Source organism: Saccopteryx leptura, chromosome 2 (genome assembly GCF_036850995.1).
Source record: "Saccopteryx leptura isolate mSacLep1 chromosome 2, mSacLep1_pri_phased_curated, whole genome shotgun sequence".
In the NCBI taxonomy this organism is placed as follows: Eukaryota; Metazoa; Chordata; class Mammalia; order Chiroptera; family Emballonuridae; genus Saccopteryx; species Saccopteryx leptura.
In genome coordinates this window covers 244753860-244776889 of record NC_089504.1, presented here as the reverse complement: position 1 = coordinate 244776889, position 23030 = coordinate 244753860, and the positions used below count along the sequence as shown (strand labels likewise).

Genomic DNA, 23030 nt, shown 5'->3' with positions numbered 1-23030 from the left:
GTTGCTTCTGGCATGCGCCCTGACCTGGGATCTTTGCACTGAGCAACCCGGCCTGGGTCACTATTTTAACTTCAACCCCACTCTACCCCCAAGCCTCATTCCTTCCCTCTTATGACTTTTTAAATTATTTTCCATGTAGTTTATTTCCCCATCCATATGAACGTCAAACGGCAGGGAATTTAGTCCGTTTTACTCACTGCTGTGTCCTCACCCCTCTCTAAAGCAGTGCTGGTACATAATGACCGTCGGTATTTGATAACTGAATGAAAGAAACCAATCCACTGGTCTTAAAGTTGGGGAAAGGAGAGCAAAGTGAGAAGGGATTTGTGCATTACTCTGTATTGCAATTTTTTAAGAAAATGGACTCTGGATTTGAATTCCAGCTCCAACACTTATGGCTTCGTAATTTTGGGCGAATTAACCTCCCTGTGTCAGTTTCCTCACCTGAAAATGGAGATAACAGTATTTCAGTTTTCTGAGGATGAATTGCATGTTAAATGCTTAGAACTTACATATGAAAGGCTCAGAAATTTTATTTTTTATTTTTTTTACAAGACAGAGTCAGAGAGGATAGACAGGGACAGACAGACAGGAATGGAGAGATGAGAAGCATCAATCATTAGTTTTTCATTGCGTATTGCAACACCTTAGTTGTTCGTTGATTGCTTTCTCATATGTGCCTTGACCGCGGGCCTTCAGCAGACCGAGTAACCCTTTGCTGGAGCCAGCGACTTTGGGTTCAAGCTGGTGAGCTTTTGTTCAAACCAGATGAGCCCGCGTTCAAGCTAGCGACCTTGGGGTCTCGAACCTGGGTCCTCTGTATCCCAGTCCGACGCTCTATCCACTGCGCCACCGCCTGGTCAGGCGGCTCAGGAATTTTTAAACTATTACTAGAAAAGCACCCCAATGTTAAAAGCTAAGCTCATTGCTGCTTTGGGCCATTTCTTCTGCCAGTCCCTCAGAAATGGGAATACTTTGTCCCATGTTCCCACAACTGATTTCTAATTTATCGTAGGTCTCTAGCCAAATAGCACCTTTAAAAAGGGGCCTTCTTTGACTATAAACCCAAAGTAGCCTGTTTCTTCTTCCCATTCCTTATCAGAGGTTTCCTTGTTTAAGGTTAGTCTCAAGGGCCCAGCATGTCAGCTCCATGAGAACAAGGTTTTGTCTGTCCTGGGTGCTCCAATTTTATCCCCAGTGCCTGGCACCCACGAGTAAATTGTCAGGCTCTCCTACTTGGGAAAATTTACCTATTCAAAACTTAGTCCTGGCTGAGTATTTAAATTCTGAAAGGAGAACAAGAGTGTAATGAAAGGTTAGTGCTGTTTCTTTTATTTGTATATACATATATATCTTAAAAGTCACTTTTCATTTTTTAATTATAGAAATGATACATTTTCAATGTAGGAAAATTGGAAGACAGATAAACCGTGGTTTTATCCATATCCTTATGGATTTTTACCTTTGAATACACACTTATATATTTTGTTACAATAATTCCTGCCTCTCCAAAAACCCTGCAGAAATAACAAAACTAGACAGAAAAAGTAAAGGTAGACTGGTCCTAACTGTACCACAGGTGCTAATTTATAGTATATACAGATCTATGTGCGTTCATTTCAACTTCAACTTTTAAAATCTAAACTGATGCTGTAAAAATATCACACTGAAAGATTCTACTTTGAACAGCAACAGTTTCGAAATAACCGAAAGCTTGATTCAGATATGCTGCTGATAAAAAGCCAAGTATTTTTTCATTAAAATAAGCAACTTTCACCTGACCGGTGGTGGTGCAGTAAATAGAGCATCAACCCGAAACACTAAGGTCACCAGGTTCGAAGCCCAAGGTCGCCAGCTTGAGTGTGGAGTCAACAGCTTGGCTGGAGCCCAGGGTTGCCAATCCAATCTCCGGTCAGAATACATACAAGAAGCAATCAATGCACAACTGAGTGGAGCAATGAGTTGATGCTTCTCTTTCTCTCTCCCCCTCCACCTCTTTCCCTCCCCCCCCCCCACTCTCTCTCTTACACACGTGCGTGCACACGCACATACACAAAAGCAACTTTCTAGTATTGCATCCTTTGAGAAAAATGTTTAGCTGGTTCAGCCACAAGCTCTTCACATATATACAGTTACTTTTTAATAAACTCTTTATTAATTCTGATGGTCTTGAAAATATTCATCAAACATAGAGGTGGACTCATCTTCATGTTCCTGACAGAGGAAACACAAAATAGAAAACATATTGATTTCCCCTCAATATGATTGAACTAGTGTGTGTTTACATATTTTTCAGGTAATGCTCTACAAGGAGCCACGCCCAGCAAGAGCTCCGGATATTGCTCATGAGTAATAGCTAATAGTACCAGAAGAATGACTGATAGAATACTTCCAGATACAGTATGTGATAAAGTGCTTATATCTCATTAGAGACATTTCTTACCTGACTTTACACTCACACCGATTCTCAACTAATTTGCTGTGATAGTGCCCTTTTGATAACTATTGCCAGTCTTTCCACTGACACATGAGGACAGGCCAAGTTCAATTGGATTTCACCTCCTCTTTGCATCTACCCCAAGCTCTGAGTACAAAGAAACATACCTCAATAACACTGCCTCAATAAAAAGCAGACTAAAACTGATATTGCTCTTTGAGCTCAGGTGTCAATTTCAGAGATCACCCAGAAAATCCCAGGCTACTGCCACCACTAAGTCAAATATTAATTTGAGTTTCTGGGATTATGCAGGAGACCAAGGAGTGCTGGCAAACATTTTTACTGAAAGTCAATAAACACCCTAAACCAGAAATTACCTTTGGTTCTTTAAATTCCAAGTCTTCTCCATACTGAATGGCAAAATCAATATGCTGTAATACAATGTTCATGCTTTCTTCATCTGACTGATCGTAAGGCAAAAATCGAACCATGCTGTAGTCATCAATCTGTAAGTTGGGGATTTCAGAAAAGGTCATTCCGAAATTGTGCAAAATACTTAATTTTCAGCTTATATTTGAATTTTATAACCATTTATACTGATTAAACCATTTGTGTGTGGGGGGGGTAAGGATAGACAGAACAGAACATCAATAATAATTTTTCTGATCTACCTTACTAGAACACTCAACTTACTACTTAACAAATCCTGTTTCATAGGCATTTGTCTCAATTCAAAAACCACTGGAAATTTCAACAGGGCACAGACAGTTCTGAACTACCAAAATGGCTTGGAATACAGTTAATCTACTATCACCAATAAATGCTTCTAAATTTAACTGCTGACTGGCCAGCCCACAACCTCTCACCACCACCTCCCCTTTGCAAGGAAATAGTGTTGCACTGTGCTTTCCACAACAGTGGCCACTGACCGGATGTCGGTGAACACCTGACAACATTAAAACAAACAAACAGCGTGCGGAGGACCCAGGTTCGATTCCCGGCCAGGGCACACAGGAGAAGCGCCCATTTGCTTCTCCACCCCTCCGCCGCGCCTTCCTCTCTGTCTCTCTCTTCCCCTCCCGCAGCCAAGGCTCCATTGGAGCAAAGATGGCCCGGGCGCTGGGGATGGCTCTGTGGCCTCTGCCCCAGGCGCTAGAGTGGCTCTGGTCGCAACATGGCGACGCCCAGGATGGGCAGAGCATCGCCCCCTGGTGGGCAGAGCATTGCCCCATGGTGGGCGTGCCGGGTAGATCCCGGTCGGGCGCATGCGGGAGCCTGTCTGACTATCTCTCCCTGTTTCCAGCTTCAGAAAAAAATAAAAACAAACAAACAAACAAACAAACAAAACACAAACACAAGCTTACCAGCCCACATATAGCTTTAGTCAATTTCTTGAATTTTTTGCTTCTTAAGTCACTTGTAGAATCATCTAATAAAGAATACATGTCAGGATCTAGAAACCTTTAAAAATAAGCAAGAGACTAATGAGTAAAAGGAAGAATAAACCAAGAAATTAGATTTATAGACGGACAGAACCTTAGAACCTCACATGTAAATAAAGCTTAGAAGGTTCATCTCTGTGATTAAGACCTGATGATAATGTAAGATGTGAACTCACTTTTCAATTTCCTTTTTAGCTTTCTTACTCAGCAGGTCCATTTTCGTCATGATGTTAACTTGTGGGATTTCTAGAGAGATCATAGCGCTCAGGGCTGCCAAGATGCCAGAAATAAACTGGAGGAGGAAACAGGAAAGGGGAGATGAATCAACGGGTGCCAATCAAGTTCCCTGGTCTCTGCATGAAAGAGGCGTCTGCTCCTCCCTGGAGCAAAACTGGCCTTAGTCAAAAAAACACTAATCCTAAAGAAAAAACAGTCCACTAATCAGATAGTTGACCCTTGATTTCCAAAGGTTAGAAGAAAAATAACATGTAGATTTAATCTATGGTGATCACAAATTAATCTTTCCCACTGAGATTCCTTAAAAGCTATCAATGGGAAATAAAGTTTTAAATAGTTAATACACTAGACAAATGGACCTTAGAAAATGAAAAACATACATATTTAATATGCATCTGCCTCATTTTTCTTGGTAAGGATTTCTCTAAAATCTATATAATATCATAATTTATCATCTGAATTAAAAATACATTATAATAATTTAACAATAAGGGATACTAAATAACTCTACAGTTTGTGAAATGTCCAGAATTGCACAATGATTAACAAAGACTATCATCTGTTTGTACCCATGACTGAAATATCGACAATAGATTTATCCTCAAACCTTGAATGACTCCACCATAAACTGGGAATCAACCAGAAACACTCCACAGACTCGGAACTCCCACTGTTCCAGCTGCTGGACTAGTTGTTTCATCACGGGCAGGTGCGTATACAACTCAATCTGACCTACATGAAGAATATTACAAGACTATTACAATCAGGAAATGTGTTAAATCATCAAAATACAGGCCCTGGCTAGTTGGCTCAGTGGTACAGCATTGGCCTGGTGTGTGTAAGTCCCGGGTTCAATTCCCAGCCAGGGCCCACAGGAGAAGCACCCATCTGCTTCTCCACCCTTCCCCCTCTCCTTCCTCTCTGTTTCTCTCTTCCCCTCTAGCAGTAAGGCTCCATTGGAGCAAAGTTGACCTGGGCGCTGAGTATGGATGGCTCCATGGCCTCTGCCTCAGATGCTGGAATGGCTCCAATTGCAGCGGCACAACACCCCAGATGGGCAGAGCATCGCCCCCTGGCAGGCATGCCAGGTAGATCCTGGTCGGGTACATGCGGGAGTCTGTCTGTCTGCCTCCACCCTCCACCCCTCTACCCCCGCTTCTCATTTCAGAAAAATAACAAAAAAATCTTTTCTAAATTATATATAAAAAAAAAAATCATCAATATACAGGAAAAAATTTCCCCCTATAATAGTAAAAAAAAAAAAAAAAATCAACCCCTGATAATAATATACTCAATTTTAAGGAGTCTTAGAGACTCTTGAAGCAATCACAAAATCATGAAGTTCATCACATTTTAGTTTTTGCCCATCAAAAGCGAGTGCTATAAAGGTGTGTGCAGTTTGAGAATATTCATCAAGTATACTTATGATGTCTAAATTTTTCTGTGTGTGTGTGTGTGTGCTTAATTAAAAGCAAGGGGGAAAAGTTAGAGCCACAAATGATCAAAGCTAGGTTAAGCTCAAGTCTGAAATTCACAATTTGGCTTAAGAAGTCAAGTGCAACTACCTGTCCCCTACCAGCCTCACTTCATGACATTTCCTTTTCTGCACTGTGTGCTTCAGCCACACTGGCCTTTTTGGTGCCTCAAACCCAGCTCGTTCCTTCCTGTCCCGAGGCCTGCAGCACGCTGTGACTTCTGCCTAGACCACGGTCTCCCTCACCTTCTCCTGAAGGCCCAGCTTACAAGCCACTGCGTGATGGCCTGTGCTACTCCAGTGGGGCACCTGTCACAAATGAATATTAAATAATCATTTGTGTGATTTTTTGTTTATGCTGTCTAGCACTGCCACTGGACTGAGCCCCACAGGGGCAGAGAACATGACTGCCTGGCTCTTTACGGTATTCCCAGTGTACAAAGTTAAGCATTGAGTAAACTCAATTAATGAATTAGAGCCAACAAATAAGAGTTTTGTACCTCAATGCAGTCTGTATAGTTTAGAACTACAAACGCTCACTCCACTTTCTCCCACCGAGGACAGAACCAGTGTGAATTCAAGGAAAATGACTCAAATTTGTGACCAACCTGGACAGTCAAAAAGGATATAGTCGTCCTCTACATGGCCAAGGCAGCTCTCTAGCCAGTCAAAATTATTGGCAAAGTACTCCATGCAAAACACCAATCCTCCATTGGGACCGAACCTCAAAGAATCGTCCTCCATCACATCATCCACCTCAATCAGTTCCCGGATGTCTGAAAAGGATAGGCAGGGCCCAGAACAGAATAGAGTCTGTTTGCAATTTGTTATCCTCACTAGTGATAATTAACAATTATATAAAAACTCACGCATATGAGATTATTTCAGTATAGTAAACCAGATTCACCACAGCAACACTAAACATGAAAGGGACAGAAGGGACTGACCAGGCAGTGGTGCAGTGGATAGAGCATCAGACTGGGACGCAGAGGACCCAGGTTCGAAACCCCAAGGTTGCCAGCTTGAGCGTGGGCTTATCCAACTTGAGCACAGGGTTGCTGGCTTGAGTATGAGATCATAGACATGACCCCATAGTCGCTGGCTTGAGTAAGGGGTCACTTGCTCTGCTGTAGCCCTCCTACCCCGAAGTCAAGGCACATATGAGAAAGCAATCAATGAACAACTGAGGTGCTGCCAACGAAGAATTGATGCTTCTCATCTCTCTCCGTTCCTATCTGTCTGTCCCTATCTGTCCCTCTCTCTCTGTCATCCAAAAAAAAAAAAAAAAAAGGAAAAGAGAAGGGTGGAGAGGAAGGCATCTACTCACTTTTATTTTGTACATAAGAGGCTGAGAAAGGATACTGTCACACATACCAATGAAAGTGAATGTTGCCTGACCAGGCGATGGCGCAGTGGATAGAGCGACGGACTGGGATATGGAGACCCAGGTTCGAGACCCTGAGGTCTCCAGCTTGAGTGCGGGCTCATCTGGTTTGAGCAAAGCTCACCAGCTTGGACCCAAGGTCGCTGGCTCGAGCAAGGGGTTACTCAATCTGCTGAAGGCCCCGGTCAAGGCACATATGAGAAAGCAATCAATGAACACTAAGGTGTCACAAGAAAAACTAATGATTGATGCTTCTCGTCTCTCTCCATTCCTGTCTGTCCCAGCTATTTCTCTCTCTGACTCTCTGTCTCTGTAAAAATAAAAATAAATAAATAAATAAATAAATAAAAAATTTTAAAAAATCATTTAAAAGAAAAGAAAGTGAATGTCATCAAATGACATTCAGCCTCATGCTGTTCACCACGAACCAGGGGACCAAACTGTATTACAAATATTGATTGACTTACGACCTATGCAACTTACGACCATTCGACTTTAAGACCACAGTCGCTAGCCACGACTGCTCCGCGTCTGGCAAGTGCTGCCAGCTGGGCATACGACAGTGCAGACCAGCTTCTGGTAGCACTACCATCTCCGCATGCACCATTTCAACTGTTATCCCAGACTCGGTACAGCAATTTGTGTTTTGTGTCTTGGATATTTTTCATCAAACCCCTCCCAAGATGTCTACCAAGAGGAAATTGTCTTTGCAAATATTAAACCAGTTGTACTGGTAATGCAGTGTTTTACTTAAACCTGATAAATGTAAAAATAAGAAACAAAATGGTGTAGAGATGATACAAATGGCATAAAATGAACAAAGAAAATTATGATATATAATAATGAAAGAAAATTATGATAAAATATGACTTAAAGATTTTTATAACATCATTTCACAGTACTGTACATATAGCCTACTCAACTTATGACCAAATTGTGTTACGACCAGTCTGTTGAAACCAATCGTGGTCATAAGTTGAGCACTAGCTGTACTTAATTTTTCAGCTTCTGTGCTGAGCAGCCAGCTTTCCCTGCCTCCTCCCCCCCTTACTTTTCCTGCAGGAGGGGGAAGGCTCTGCTTGAGACTCACCAGCCATTACAGAGTAGTTGAAGTGTTCTGCTGCAGGATCAAGGTTCACAACTTGGACAGACCGATTGAGGGCTTCACAGTGCTGGACCATAGTGGCGCAGTAGGTGCTCTGTAATATCAGAAGGCACAAGGGGTTGGAGTAACAGTAATATTGCACACCCTGAAGAACTCTCTACACCCTTCAGCAGTGTTTACTAAGGACAAAACTAGTCCTTCACTGACCAAGAAGCTAACTGAAAATGGAAAAGGCATTGGGCTGACCAGGATGCAGATCCAGACCTGGCTGTGCCTTATGGGTAACTGTAGGGAAGCTGCTTCTCTGCTCTGCCCCCCAATTTTCTCATCTCTTACTAGGCTGACCTCTAACACCAATAAGGCTCCTTACTGCTCTACTGGGCAACAAGCAGAATTTAGTGCAGAACCTAACACATGGAGTCTCCACAAGAACATGCACTGTGCAACGAAACTGTAGGCAGGTTGGTCAGAGATAGATGATGTCTCTGAGGAGGGGGTACTTGAGCAGAGGGATGGGAATGTGCTTGCCAAGCCAGGAGAGGAGCATTCCAAGAGGAGAGAACACTGAGGTCAATAAACAGCATGGAAGTAGGCTGTGAGTTTGCAACTTCTGGTTTAGAGAATTCTTTATCCTTCATGTAGTTGTGACCACATTATGTTAAAATCTCTAGGCTACCTGTCTTCTCTCCCACCCTCTATTTAAAGGCAGGGATGTGTTGTATTCAGTTTTACAAGCCTAGGAACTAGGATGGTACCTGGTTATGAAATAAAAACTTGGTCATTATTTCTGACCATTATTAATGTTTGAATATAAACTTAATGTTTGTTCAATAGCACACCCCTCAGGGACCAGAATAGTGCCTGGCACAAAGGTCAGGCTCAATGAGATTTTCTTATAGTAGGCATCAAAATTTATAGAAAAATACTTTCTATTACAGTCTGAAAAGCAATCTGGAATATACAAATAACTTCTACTGTACTTTCTCATCAGTTATGTTTATCCTAACATGAAGGTAACTATTTTATAAAATTGAAAACTTTATAACTTTTCCCCTTCTAGTTAAATATAATTGCCTGTCAAAAGCTCTGAGTTTAAGATCTGCAAAGACTTGGGGATGTAAATGTGCTGAAGATACACTAGCATCAAACTGACAATTTCACTTCAATGCAAACTGAAAAAGAATTAAAAAGGGAGCAACTTTCCCAATATGTGATTCAATGTACACTAATGTCAGGCCCGTACCTCCTAATATGGCCTCAAATACCAGAAATATATGCTTCAAGCTCTGAGAAACAGTGATTAACGAGACCCCTGGGAGCTAGCCAGGGCCGGGTTCCGTAATTACAAGAAACTGCATTCCAGCCGCCACTTACTAGCTGTGATCCTTGGGCAAAGAACCTGTGTTTGCCTCCTTTTCCTTATTTGTAAAATGGGAGTAATAGGGCTTATTTTAGAGGGTGGTGGAAACAAAAAAGGCGTTCAGCGCAGTATCTGGGGTACAAGCATTCGACAAATGTAAACGATTAGCATCACTCTCCTTTCTTTCTTTTTTTTTTTTTTTTTTTGGTATTTTTCTGAAGCTGGAAACCAGGAGAGACAGACAGACTCCCACATGCGCCCGACCGGGATCCACCCGGCACGCCCACCAGAGGGCGACGCTCTGCCCCTCCAGGGCGTCTCTCTGTTGCGACCAGAGCCACTCTAGCGCCTGGGGCAGTGGCCAAGGAGCCATCCCCAGCGCCCGGGCCATCTTTGCTCCAATGGAGCCTCGGCTGCGGGAGGGGAAGAGAGAGACAGAGAGGAAGGAGAAGGGAAGGGGTGGAGAAGCAGATGGGTGCTTCTCCTGTATGCCCTGGCCGGGAATCGAACCCGGGACCTCTGCACGCCAGGCCGACGCTCTACCACTGAGCCAACCGGCCAGGGCCACTCTCCTTTCAAAACAACAACAAACAGGACACTGAAGCCCGGACTGCAGAAGCGAGCTGCCCAAGGTCTCCGGATCCCCAATACAAACACCCGCCGGTCCCCTCCTCAGAGTCCGAAGCTCCGAGCTGCTTCTGACTTTTCCCTCCTTTCTCTGCCAATTCTCACCTTCCCGCTGCCTGCTGGGCCCATGACCAGCTGCGCATACCGAGGCATGCCGGCTTCCCGGGTTCCTAGGGCCGCCCTCCGATCTGCCTCTACTCAGTCTGACAGCCTCGCTCCCTTCAGCCTTTGCGCGACGCCCAGGGTTCCCGGAACACGAGGTGAGAACCAATCACAATCCAAATTCCGTTTACACGTTCTCTTCTGCCACACCTCTAACTACGGAGAATCCCGCAGGTCAAATCCCATGTGAAACGCGTCTTGAGAAAACCTCGCGAATTGTTTGCGCATGCGCAAAAGTGGTTGGTGGAAGTCCGCGGTTGCGAGACGGTCGAAGCCTGGTTGCCTTGGTGATAATGTTAACGGATCAACGGATGAACGGCTTATCGTTCAGCGTTCCTGCGCGGGATGCTTGGTCCTTGGTTTGCGTACTGATGTTTGACCTCTCCGGTGACACTCAAGATTTCCAAATTTGCCGAGGGTCTGGAAACCTGAGGTGAAAGTCACCTCCTGTTTTAGAGAGCGTGTGTATATTACCTTTCCGTGACGCATCCGTCCACCAAAAAATGCAAACGTGCAAACGCGCTGTCAGCTAGAGAACCCCTGCCCCTCTCCCGAAGCCATTCGGGCAGTGACCGGAGCGCACCAGCGGGGGCTACAAGCCGGCGTTCCGCCCCTTCGCCCCCAATATCGCCCGGCTGTCCCGAAAGGGAAAGAGGGGCGAGCTTTACCCGCCCGCAGCTCGCGGTCCGGGTCCCCGGGACGAGATGCCCGGCCAGGGTCCGGTGTCCGCCTGGCCGGACGGCAGCTCTTCCGCAGAGCCGCCTGCGGGGGCCATGAGCGAGGGCGGCGGCGGCGGCTGAGGCGGCGGAGCCCTGAGGGCCGAGGGAGGACGGCGACCGGCCCCCGGGTCGGGATCCCCCTGGAGAGGAAGGGTTGGAGGCTGGCCGCTCTGGTGGACTGGTCCCTGTGCACTGAAGTGGGAGGCGGGGGGGGGGGGGGGACCTTGGTGGTGGACAGGATGAGAGATGTGGAAGCCCACCGCCTCACTGTTTAGAAGGGCCTTCTAAACAGGGTTGGGGGCAAAGACACCGCGGCGACTGCGACAGCCGCTGAACTGCATCTTTCTGCCCTGAGAGGGCGCTGCGAAACCTGCTGGAAAAATTGCGGTCTGGCCATCCAGACCCCTACCTACACCGGGTGAGGGACAGGGGACGCTGCGGGAGCAGAGCCCTCGGCCCTGCAGAGGGCTTTCAAGTCAATAAATCACTTCCCTGAGCCTGGCCGGTTGCTCAGTGGATAGAGCCTCCGCCTAGTCTATGGATGTGCCGGGTTCCATCCCGGGTTAGGGCACACAGAAGCGACCATCTGCTTCTTCCCTTCTCCCGCGTCCCTCTCCCCACTTTCTCCCTCTTCCTTTCCAGCTGAGGGATAGCTCCTAGCTCCGTTGGAGCCCATCAGCCTCAGGCGCTAAAAATAGCTGGGTACTCAGCATCGGCCCTAGATGAGGTTGCCGGGTGAATCCAGTCCCACCAGTCCCATGAAGGAGTCTGCCTCACTATCTTCCCTCCTCTCACCTAAAAAAAAAAAAACGTAAATAAATAAATCACTTCCCTGTGGGTGACATTAGTCACCTTTATGTCAAATGGGTATTCATACTCGTCAATGAAACATAACTCTGAATATTAGAGGCACTTGATCTTGACATTTTCTTCAGACAGAAGTTCCTTTCTTCATAAATCTATTTCATTTTCAGCAGTCTTTTACTATTATTTTCTGGACAATTAGTTGCTGCAGTCACTGCTGAAGGCAGTACGTCTTTATCCCTTTCATCAATTATTCCCTGAAAAAGGAGAGCTGTTGGCAGGTCCTCCCTAATTTGGCTCACAGCCATGGCTCCTGCACCACCCATAGCCTTTTAAGATGAATGAATTCTTGCTCATTGAATAAATTAAAGGAGGAAGGAAGGAAGAGTGTTTTAATTTGAGAAAAGAAAAATAAGAACTTGTACAAAATTAGAAACATTCCAAACGACTTAGTTCTAGTACACCTTAATTACAGAGCCCTGGCAGAAAGGTCAGTTGGTTGGAGTTTAGTCCCAATGCTCAGGGGTCGCGGGTTTGGTCCAGTAGGGGCACACGCGGGAATGTATGGATGTTTCTGTTTCTTCCTTCCTCTCTCTCTCTAAAATCAGTAAAATTTTTAAATGTATATTTTATTGACTTTAGAGAGAGGATGAGGAGGAGGAGGAGAGAGAGGAGCATCTGTTCCCATATGTCAATGCTGCTATTTTCCTTGCAGTTGAAGGAAAGGATAGAGCTGCTGCAGTTAGGAGAGTAAAACAAGCCCCCAAAGGTGTCTCACTAATTTTTGGGAGGGAGCAATTTCAATTCAACATTATCTAAAACTGGATTCACTTTGCTTTTTCTTGGAAATGTTATAGTCCTGACAGTTACTTAGGGAAAGCACACATATCTATATATACACAGATATAAAAATGTACACACACACATATAAATATATAAATAATGTGGTTTTCAAGTGGAATTGCTGAATCATATGGCCATGTATGTTTGATATTTTGAGAAACTGCCACACTGTTTCTGTAGCATCTACACCATTTTACATTCCCATTAGGAATATGTAGGTTCCATTTCTCCACATCATAGCTAATACTTGTTTCTTGTGTGTGTTTTTTGTTTTGTTTTTTTTGTTTGTTTTGTTTTAGCAAGCAAAAGAGAGAGAGACACACACACACACACAGACAGGAAGGAAGCGAGATGAGAAGCATCAACTGTTGTGGCGCTTTAGTTGTTCATTGATTGCTTTCTCATATGTGCCTTGACTGGGGGATAGGGGGCGCCAACCATGCCAGTGACCCCTTACTCAAGCCAGCGACCTTGGGCTCAAGCTGGCGACCTCAGGGTTTCAAAGCTCCATCTTCAGCCTCCCAGGTCAATGCTCTAGCCATTGCACCACTGCCCCTGTTTTCTGTTTTTAGATGACAGGTATTCTTATGGATGTCTCATTGTGATTTTGATTTGCATTTCCCTAATGATTAGTGATAGTGAGCATCTTTTCGTGCACTTATTGATAATTTGAGTATCTTCTTTGGAGACATCCAAAGTCTATCCAAGTCCTTTGCCCATATTTTGGTTGGGTTGTTTGTTGTTGAGTTTAACTGTTATTTTTACTATTTTTAAAAAAATATTCCATTTTTCATAAAGAAATGCTGTCAGGCTTTAGAGAAATTAAATTTTATGCCAGGTTATTATATGCGTCTCAGAAATATTTATTAGCAGGGCCACAAACGATATATTCTTAGATAATTTACTCACATTTTTCCATTTATATCAAACTCAAGAGAATGGAAACATGGTTGCCTAGGGTGTGTGGAGAGAAAGAAAGTGTTACAAAGAGTTATTTCCTGCCTGACCTTTGGTGGCGCAGTGGATAAAGCGTCGACCTGGAATGCTGACGTTGCCGGTTCAAAACCTGCACTTGTCGGGTCAAGGCACATATGGGAGTTGATGCTTCCTGCTCCTCCCGTCTTTCTCTCTCTCTCTCTCTCTCTCTCTCTCTCTCTCTCTCTCTCTCTCCTCTCTAAAATGAATAAATAAAAAATAAAAATAGTTATTTCCTGATTAAATTTTGCCAGATACGGCTTTTCCCCTAATTGCTAGAAGTTTATATGCTAAATTAAGTTACTGGTCTTGCCTGACCAGGCGGTGGCGCAGTGGATAGAGCATCGGACTGGGATGCAGAGGACTCAGGTTCGAGATCTCGAGGTCGCCAGCTTGAGCAAGGGCTCATCTGGTTTGAGCAAAAGCTCACCAGCTTGGACCCAAGGTTGCTGGCTTGAGCAAGGGGTTACTTGGTCTGCTGAAGGCCCATGGTCAAGGCACATATGAGAAAGCAATCAATGAACAACTAAGGTGTTGCAACGTGCAATGAAAACTAATGATTGATGCTTCTCATCTCTGTCCCTACCTGTCCCTCTCTCTGACTCTCTCTGTCTCTGTAAAAAAAAAAGAAAAAAAAAAGTTACTGGTCTTAATATGTCTAAAACAGAACTAGTTTCCATTCTTCTGGGAATATGTCTCCAACTTTTATTTTTATTAAAAGATTATTTTTTTTTAAAGAATTTATTTTTATTTTATTTTAGAGAGGTGGGAGGGAGAGGAAGAGAGAGAGAGAGAGAGACAGAGAGAGAGAGAGAGAAAGGGGGGAGGAGCAGGAAGCATAAACTCCCATATATGCCTTGACCAGACAAGTGGAGGGTTTTGAACCGGCAACCTCAATGTTCCCAGGTCAACGCTTTATCCACTGCACCACCAGAGGTCAGGCTAAAGATTATTTTTTTAATCTACCTATATCAGTATTTAAGACAATGAGATAGCCCTGGCCGGTTGGCTCAGTGGTAGAGTGTCGGCCTGGCGTGCAGGAGTCCCGGGCTCGATTCCCGGCCAGGGCACACAGGAGATGCGTCCATCTGCTTCTCCACCCCTCCCCCTCTCCTTCCTCTCTGTCTCTCTCTTCCCCTCCTGCAGCCAAGGCTCCATTGGAGCAAAGATGGCCCGGGTGCTGAGGATGACTCCATGGCCTCTGCCTCAAGTGCTAGACTGGCTCTAGATGCAACAGAGCGACACCCCAGAGGGACAGAGCATCGCCCCCTGGTGGGCATGCCGGGTGGATCCCGGTCGGGCGCATGCAGGAGTCTGTCTGACTGCCTCCCCATTTCCAGCTTCAGAAAAATGAAAAAAAAAAAAAGGCAATGAGATAACTGAAATTATATAATAGAGTTTTGATAAATTTCTGCTAAGCTCTTTATTTTGACATTGCCTTATTGAAGGGATTAAATTTGTGTTATTCTATCTTGAGTCTAATATGGAACAGAATTTTGAAACTATAGACTAAAGTCAAATGAATGATAAAATTTTGTTGTAACTCTTTAAAGTACAGATCCTGCATCTATATTCCTGGTTAGTATGATCTGACATACAATTAATGAAAAAAGTATGAGTTTGCATCTCAGCCTGAGTTCAAAATAATGTAGTCCATATATAGTGATATATATAGTAAATATATTTAGAAACATCTTACATTTTTGTGCTCTAAAACCAAATGGCATATCAGAAAGTCTCTTCAAATTTAACTGTTTGCTCATGCTACTAACTCCAGAATAATCATTGACACACACAGCTCTTAATAATTTGTTGAACTTGTCTGACCAGGTGGTGGCGCAGTGGATAGAGCGTCAGACTGGGATGCCGAGGACCCAGGTTCAAAACCCCGAGGTCGCCAGCTTGAGCGCAGGCTCATCTGGTTTGAGCAAAGGCTCACCAGCTTGGACCCAAGGTTGTTGGCTCGAGCAAGGGGTTATTCCGTCTGCTGAAGGCCCGCAGTCAAGGCACATGTGAGAAAGCAATCAATGAACAACTAAGGTGTCACAATGCGCAACGAAAAACTAATGATTGATGCTTCTCATCTCTCTGTTCCTGTCTGTCTGTCCCTGTCTATCCCTCTCTCTGATTCTCTCTCTCTGTCTCTGTAAAATAAATAAGTAAATAAATAAAATAATTTGTTGAACTGATCTTTCTCCTGAAATTCACATAATTGTGTCTTTGCCTTCAGATGGAATTAAAGATGGACACAAAATGAACTCCAACATTGCCAAGCTACAAGAGTTATGGAAGACTCCTCAAAATCAAACAGTCCATATCCCTAAACCAATGACAGATGTGTCCTTTCTAAAGGCATGCTAACTACCTACCAAAGCTTTATTTAAATACCAGTACTCTTTGCATTCAGAGCTGAACTGCTTATTGAAAGTAAGCTACTATTTTTAAAAAATATTTTATTTATTCATTTTAGAGGGGGGAAAGAAGGGAGGGCGGAGCAGGAAGCATCAACTCCCACATGCGCCTTGACCTGGCAAGCCCAGGGTTTCGAACCAGTGACCTCAGCGTTCCAGGTCGACGCTAATTATCCACTCTGCCACCACAGGTTAGGAGAAGGTAAGCTACATAGAGCAGCGATTTTGAACCTTTTCCATCTCACAGCCCACATGAACTAATTACTAAAATTCTGTGGCACACCAAAAAATATATATAGCCCTGGCCGGTTTGCTCAGTGGTAGAGCGTCGGTCTGGCGTGCAGAAGTCCCAGGTTCAATTCCCGGCCAGGGCACACAGGAAAAGCACCCATCTGCTTCTTCACCCCTCCCCCTCTCCTTCCTCTCTGTCTCTCTCTTCCCCTCCCGCAGCCAAGGCTCCATTGGAGCAAAGATGGCCCGGGCGCTGGAGATGGCTCCTTGGCCTCTGCCCCAGGCGCTAGAGTGGCTCTGGTCTCAACAGAGCGATGCCCCAGAGGGACAGAGCATCGCCCCCTGGTGGGCAAATCGTCGCATCCTGGTGGGCGTGCCGGGTGGATCCTGGTCGAGCGCATGCGGGAGTCTGTCTGTCTCTTCCCGTTTCCAGCTTCAGAGAAATACCAAAAAATATATATATATATAAAATTTTTTTTTTTGCTGATCTGACAAACAATAGGTATAATTTTGATTCATTCACACTGGATGGCTATTGTGTTAGCTGTTGCCATTTTTTTTTTAATTTGACAATCTAAGGGAAAAGAGATCAGTGCCTCTGACTGAACAATCAAGTATTGTCATGTTTTAAAATTCTTGTGGCACACCATATGAAAATAGCTGACTTCGAGGGGAAGGCCCTGCAGAAAATAAAGTACACCCAGCATCTTGTGCAGGAGTCTATATATGTCTATCGGGTAAATTTACGAATAAATGCAAGAATTTTATCAGTACAGATTTCTTATCATAAGAGTTCTTTCAGCCTGGCCAGGCGGTGGTGCAGTGGATAGAGCGTCTGACTGGGATGCAGAGGACCCAGGTTCGAGACCTCGAGGTCGCCAGCTTGAGCGCAGTCTCATCTGGTTTGAGCAAAAGCTCACCAGCTTGGACCCAAGGTCGCTGGCTCCAGCAAGGGGTTACTCAGTCTGCTGAAGGCGCGTGGTCAAGGCACATATGAAAAAGTAATCAGTGAACAATTAAGATGTTGCAACGCGCAATGAAAAACTAATGATTGATGCTTCTTATCTCTGTCTGTCCCTGTCTATCCCTCTCTCTAACTCACTCTCTGTCTCTGAAAAAAAAAAAAAAAAATTAGAAAAAAAAGACCCTGGCCGGTTGGCTCAGCAGTAGAGCGTCGGCCTGGCGTGCGGGGGACCAGGGTTTGATTCCCGGCCAGGGCACATAGGAGAAGCGCCCATCTGCTTCTCCACCCCTACCCCCTCCTTCCTCTCTGTCTCTCTCTTCCCCTCCCGCAGCCGAGGCTCCATTGGAACAAGGATGGCCCGGGCGCTGGGGATGGCTCCTTGGCCTCTGCCCCAGGCGCTAGAGTGGCTCTGGTAGCGGCAGAGCGACGCCCCGGAGGGGCAGAGCATCGCCCCCTGGTGGGCAGAGCGTCGCCCCTGGTGGGCGTGCCGGGTGGATCCCGGTCGGGCGCATGCGGGAATCTGTCTGACTGTCTCTCCCCATTTCCAGCTTCAGAAAAATACAAAAAGAAAAAAAAAAAAAGAGTTCTTTCAGGGCTTTATGATACTTTGTCCTGTATTACCCATTAAAGATCACAGCTGCCAGAGTATCCTCTCCAGAGCAGCACATATTAGTCTTATTAAAGATTTGTGCCAACTGGTTAAGTTTTCCTGACTAACAGTTAAATTTTTTTTCTGATTACCTGTACAGTTCAGTAAATCCTGTATGTGTGTGTGTGTGTGTGTGTGTGCGCACACACACAGAGATATATATACATGCATCAGTGGAGTCCTGCATAAAATTACTTATATCTGAGATCTTCAGACTATCAGCCTGTCCAACACTGTTACTCTTCTGCTGCTGAAAAAGACTGTTTCTTTGGTTAAACTTAGAATAATTAGGTTGCTTTTAGATACTACGTTATATAGAAGGTGAGATGCCCACATTCACTGAGAGGCACGTGAGAATTGAGACTCACTGACATTAACAGCAGATTCTGTTTTCCTTAGTCTTCTAGGGCAGCGGTTCTCAAACCTCACTAGGCATCTGAATCTCTTGAATGGAAATGGCAAGCAGATTGTTACTTGTACTGTTTAACTGGCCATTTCTTTTTCTCCCTTCTTGGCCAAATTAACGTAGTTGAATTTGCTTAAGCAAAATGTACAGGTGGGGCCCTGGCCGGTTGGCTCAGCCGTAGAGCGTTGGCCTCGCTTGTGGAATTCCTGGGTTCAATTCCTGGCACAGGGCACACAGGAGAAGCGCCCATTTACTTTTCCACTCTTCCACCTCTCCTCCTTTTCTATCTCTCTCTTCCCCTCCTGCAGCCAAGGCTCCATTGGAGCAAAGTTGGCCTGGGCGCTGAGGACGGCTCCATGGCCTCTGCCTCAGGCGCTAGAATGGCTCCAATTGCAGCTGAGCAAGGCCCAGATGGGCAGAGCATCGCCCCCTGGTGGGCATGCCGGGTGGATCCCAGTTGGGCACATGTGGGAGTCTGTCTGTCGTCCCCCCCCCCACACACACACACTCCTCACTTTGGAAAAAAAATGTACAGATGGTACAACTCTGATGAACATTTATCCTTTTGGATAAAATCCTATACACCTTCTGTCTGTTAGCATCCAGACCACAGCACAGGCTGGGAGTGTTACCTGTGCCGCATTGCTAAGATCTGTGATGCGAACTATCTGAGGGTGATGCTGAAGAGGCAGTACATGCATATGATCCAGCGCAGCTCTCAAACACCAGGCAGGTGCATCTATAGTTACTTACGAATTGTCACAAGAAACGAGAGGGTCTTCTAACTGAGGTGGTATGACAGGTGTCCTCATTCATCACAGGGGCCGCCTCAGTCCTCGTCACTCTCAGAAGCAGCATTACCCCTGCACTGTGTGGCGACACCAACTGGAGAGAGAGAACTCTGGGCCTTTCAGCACGGCAGCTGCGTCTGCACCTGAAATTATCATCCAGTGTTCCCTTTGGAGACCAGTGAGAACCAAAGGAGGGTCTGTCTCTTCTTGTCTAAAAGGAGGAAAGTGTGCCCCAACTTTATCTGAAGGGTAGTTAACTGGTATGAAAGCTTGTGTTTCCTAATCTATTTACTTTGCTAAGTTCAGACTAGGCTCGACAAAAAGCACAAATGGATGTTATCTTACAGTATCTTTACTGAGCTGACTGGGATATGCCACATCTTTTAGAACTTATATTGTGGAATTGTAAACATTTCTTGATCAGCTAGAGATATAGAAGACTTCCCTTTTCAGCAATTCCCACTCGAATTCAAAATAATACAAACACTTCCAAAAGTAGAAGTATATGGTTGCTTCTGCACAGGGGAATACTATAAACAAAAAAGGAGGAAAAAAGAGGTAAGAAGCCTAATTATTCAACCTGAACAATAGTTAGCTTTGCAGTTTAGGGTTAATTAAGTCACAGAATTCAGGTTCTTTGGCGATGCTGGTAGCTTACTGAGAATTTGTGTAGTCTTCCACATGCATTAAGCAGCTGTTCACTTTGCTGGTTCCAATTAATATGCTTCTCTTTCTTATAGTCTAAAAACTGGCTATGTGTCTAAAACAAGATATAAGTGGCTGAAGATTTTTAGAAAACCAGACAGACTGTTCATGCAATCAGGTAAATGTGGAATTTTAAAAATATTCATTTTTAAAGATCTTATGCTTAAAAAAGAATTAAAGCCAATATAGATTCATTTCTATTACAGAAGACATTGAAAACTTAGAATGTGATTTGCTTTTATAGCTTCAAATAAAACTAAACATGAAATATATTTTTGGTTTTATTTAAAACAACACACTGCTCAGAGGAGTAAGAGTCAAGGTATTTCTAATTCTAAATAAAGATATATCAAGGTCAGAGATTTAACAGAGAATGAATTTATCAGAACCCAGATTCACAAAGACATGACTTTTTCAAGCCACAGCACTACTTTTATGGGGCAGTGCCATTTTTGGGTGGACTAAAAATTTTGAATAGCATCAATTTGTTTACAAAGGGTTATTATAACTGGTACCATTTTAACATTTAACAAACCAGTGGAAGCAAGCCAAGCAGTTGACAGAGCAACTCTGACCAATCCAGACTTGGGAAGGATCAGCATAAAGGATCCCTCTATAACAATTACAGAATACTACAAAATGAAAAAGGCAAAAGAGGAAGAAAGACCAAATGTTCAAAAGTTGTCCTCAGAATTGATAGCGTGGAAAGGATTAAGTGAAAGTTAATTTCGTAGTGACTACCACAGTGAGTAGGTAAGTGGATAGGAAGTAGGGAAATAGGCCTTCTGAACTCATATCCTGTTACTGTGTGACAGCACCATTCCGCTCTGCTTTAAATGCCATGCCATATCCAAGAAGTGAAGGTAATTCTGGTTCCAAAAAGAACTGCAGGAAACCTGTGGTAGCAGAAAGGTCCTGGTAGTTCCCAAGAGAAGAGAGATGAAAAGGAACTTAAAGAAAACAGAGAATGATTAAACTATAACTTCCTTTTGACCAAAAGATTTTAAAAGCAAAGGGAAAATAGGACTTAGTCAAATAAATTTGCTATAAAATAACTTGGGTAGAATACAGTACTGTGCTGGGTATCTTCTTTTTTTTTTTTTTCTTTCATTTTTCTGAAGCTGGAAACAGGGAGAGACAGTCAGACAGAATCCCGCATACGCCCGACCGGGATCCACCCGGCACGCCCACCAGGGGCGACGCTCTGCCCACCAGGGGGCGATGCTCTGCCCATCCTGGGCGTCGCCATGTTGCGACCAGAGCCACTCTAGCGCCTGAGGCAGAGGCCACAGAGCCATCCCCAGCGCCCGGGCCATCTTTGCTCCAATGAAGCCTTGGCTGCGGGAGGGGAAGAGAGAGACAGAGAGGAAGGCGCGGCGGAGGGGTGGAGAAGCAAATGGGCGCTTCTCCTGTGTGCCCTGGCCGGGAATCGTACCCGGGTCCTCCGCACGCTAGGCCGACGCTCTACCGCTGAGCCAACTGGCCAGGGCCTGGGTATCTTCTTTTAAAAAGAGATTTGGCTTGACCAGGTGGTGCAGTGGATAGAGCATCGGACTGGGATGCTTAGGACCAAGGTTCGAAACCCTGAGGTCGCTGGGTTGAGTGCAGGCTCACCAGCTTGAGTGTGGGGTTGCTGGCTTGAGTGTGAGATCAGAGACATGACCCCAAGGTTACTGGCTTGAGCCCAAGGTTTCTGGCTTGAGCAAAGGGTCACTTGCTCTGCTGTAGCCCCCCCATCAAGGCACATATGAGAAAGCAATCAATGAACAACTAAAGTGCTGCAATGAAAAGTTGATGCTTCTCATCTCTCTCCCTTCCTGTCTGTCCCTCTCTCTCACAGAAAAGAAAAAAAGAAGAGATTTGGAGGAAGAGGGAATTGTTATTAAGTTTTGAAAACTACAGGCAATCTGTTTTTGCTAAAGGTTTATTAATAAGGTAGATCATTTTGAAGATTCTTCTTATATACAAATCTCAATTTTCAGGATGAAATACAATTTTGTTTCCAAAACAGACTTTATAAACTTTTTTTTTTGTCTTCAGTTTCTACAAATAATTTTGAATCACACATGGATGAAGAAAAAAAGGAAGATGTACTAAGTAAGTGTATGCAATCAATGTCAATTGAGGAACAGGGAGAACATCTGATGTTTACCTGACAGTCTTGGTTTGTGTACAGATGTGCCCAAGGTAGGAGCAGGGGTTGAGAACTCTCTTATCTACATTTAGAACACTATTACTATTCATCATGTAGTCATTAAGTAATTTTGTTTTGTTCACAAACTTCTACAACAATGTAATTGGTTTGATGTAATTCCATGTTCCAATGATATTTGTGTAATAAAGTCTACGTGTAAATATGCTTTTGTTTCTAGATACAATTAAAATTTTGTCACATAGAATTGAATTTTCTTTAAATCTGAAAAATACATCGTACAATTCTTCTGTTTACAATACGTCCTAAAACAAGAACATTCAGATATGGGATGAGTCTTTTCTTGATTGGGCTGAGGAAACTCTAAAATACACTAATATGGCGTAGCATTTGATAGAGAACACCCTGGCCTGTGAAGAAGGTGCTTAATAGCCTGACCTGTGGTGGTGCAGTAGATAAAAACTTCAACTGGGAATGCTGAGGTCGCCAGTTCAAAACCCTGGGTTTGCCCTGTTGAGGCATATACGGGAAGCAACTACTACAAGTTGATGCTTTCTGCTTCTCTCCCTCTCTCTCCCCTCTATCTAAAAAAATTTTTTTAAAGAAAAAAAAGGTGCTTATTAAATATTTGCTGCTTGAATACAACTTAAAAATGGAAATATCAGTTTGCCCCATTTATGAAAATTGTCACACATATACTTGGCTTCTAAAACCAGATTAAGTTGGAAGGAGTTGCACTAATGAGAGGGTTCCTTAAATTATATATTCACTTTAGTGTGCTTCCCATCAAAACATTACTGTTTAAAAAATTTTTTTTTCTTTGTTAAAACTTGAAAAATAGGAACAGGAAATTTAAAGCAGCAGTTTGAAGAATTTCCACTGATTTAATATGTTCAGATGACATGCTATTTAGAAAATGAAATCTGAGTCCAACATTATGACCCAGAAGTTGTAAGAAATGAAAGAGCTCTGGCCTGACCTGTGGTGGCGCAGTGGGTAAAGCCTCGACCTGAAACGCTGAGGTAATCTGTTTGAAACCCTGGGCTTGCGGGTCAAGGCACATACTACAAGCAACTACTATGAGTTGATGCTTCTGTTTCTACCCCCACCCCCATCCCTTTCTCTCACTCTCTCCTCTCAAAAAAAAAGAGA

The 23030-nt window shown here is 44.1% G+C and overlaps 2 protein-coding genes across 3 annotated transcripts; one reads left to right on the top strand and one right to left on the bottom strand.

The window, feature by feature from the left end:
* Window positions 1-317: 317 nt before the first annotated feature.
* Window positions 318-10311, bottom strand: GPN3 (GPN-loop GTPase 3). 2 transcript variants are annotated; one of them, XM_066370938.1, is made up of 8 exons: window positions 10172-10311; window positions 8065-8173; window positions 6199-6366; window positions 4724-4848; window positions 4056-4171; window positions 3802-3898; window positions 2815-2943; window positions 318-444 (listed from the first exon to the last, which is right to left on the bottom strand). In XM_066370938.1, the coding sequence occupies exons 1-8, from the start codon at window positions 10217-10219 to the stop codon at window positions 418-420; spliced, it is 819 nt and encodes a 272-aa protein (XP_066227035.1). In that variant the 5' UTR covers window positions 10220-10311; the 3' UTR covers window positions 318-417. The 2 variants fall into 2 exon arrangements, with proteins under 2 accessions (XP_066227035.1, XP_066227034.1); XM_066370937.1 differs by lacking the exon at window positions 318-444 and adding an exon at window positions 518-2214.
* A 169-nt stretch (window positions 10312-10480) lies between these two features.
* FAM216A (family with sequence similarity 216 member A) lies at window positions 10481-23007 on the top strand. Its single transcript, XM_066370939.1, is given in 7 exon segments — window positions 10481-11046; window positions 15563-15581; window positions 15800-15921; window positions 18830-18959; window positions 19033-19216; window positions 19762-19844; window positions 21767-23007. Coding segments are annotated over 7 exon segments (768 nt in total). The 5' UTR covers window positions 10481-10932; the 3' UTR covers window positions 21883-23007.
* The last annotated feature ends 23 nt before the right edge of the window (window positions 23008-23030 follow it).

What these genes read in the sequence shown, in the direction of transcription:
- GPN3 (XM_066370937.1), bottom strand. Translation starts at nt 10,219, where the DNA reads ATGCCTCGGTATGCGCAGCTGGTCATGGGCCCAGCAGGCAGCGGGAAG. An exon ending in TTATGGTGGAGTCATTCAAG is followed by an intron (nt 4,172 to 4,723) that starts GTTTGAGGATAA and finishes TTCCTCCTCCAG; the next exon opens with TTTATTTCTGGCATCTTGGC. An exon ending in TGGAATTTAAAGAACCAAAG is followed by an intron (nt 2,215 to 2,814) that starts GTAATTTCTGGT and finishes TTCCTCTGTCAG; the next exon opens with GAACATGAAGATGAGTCCAC.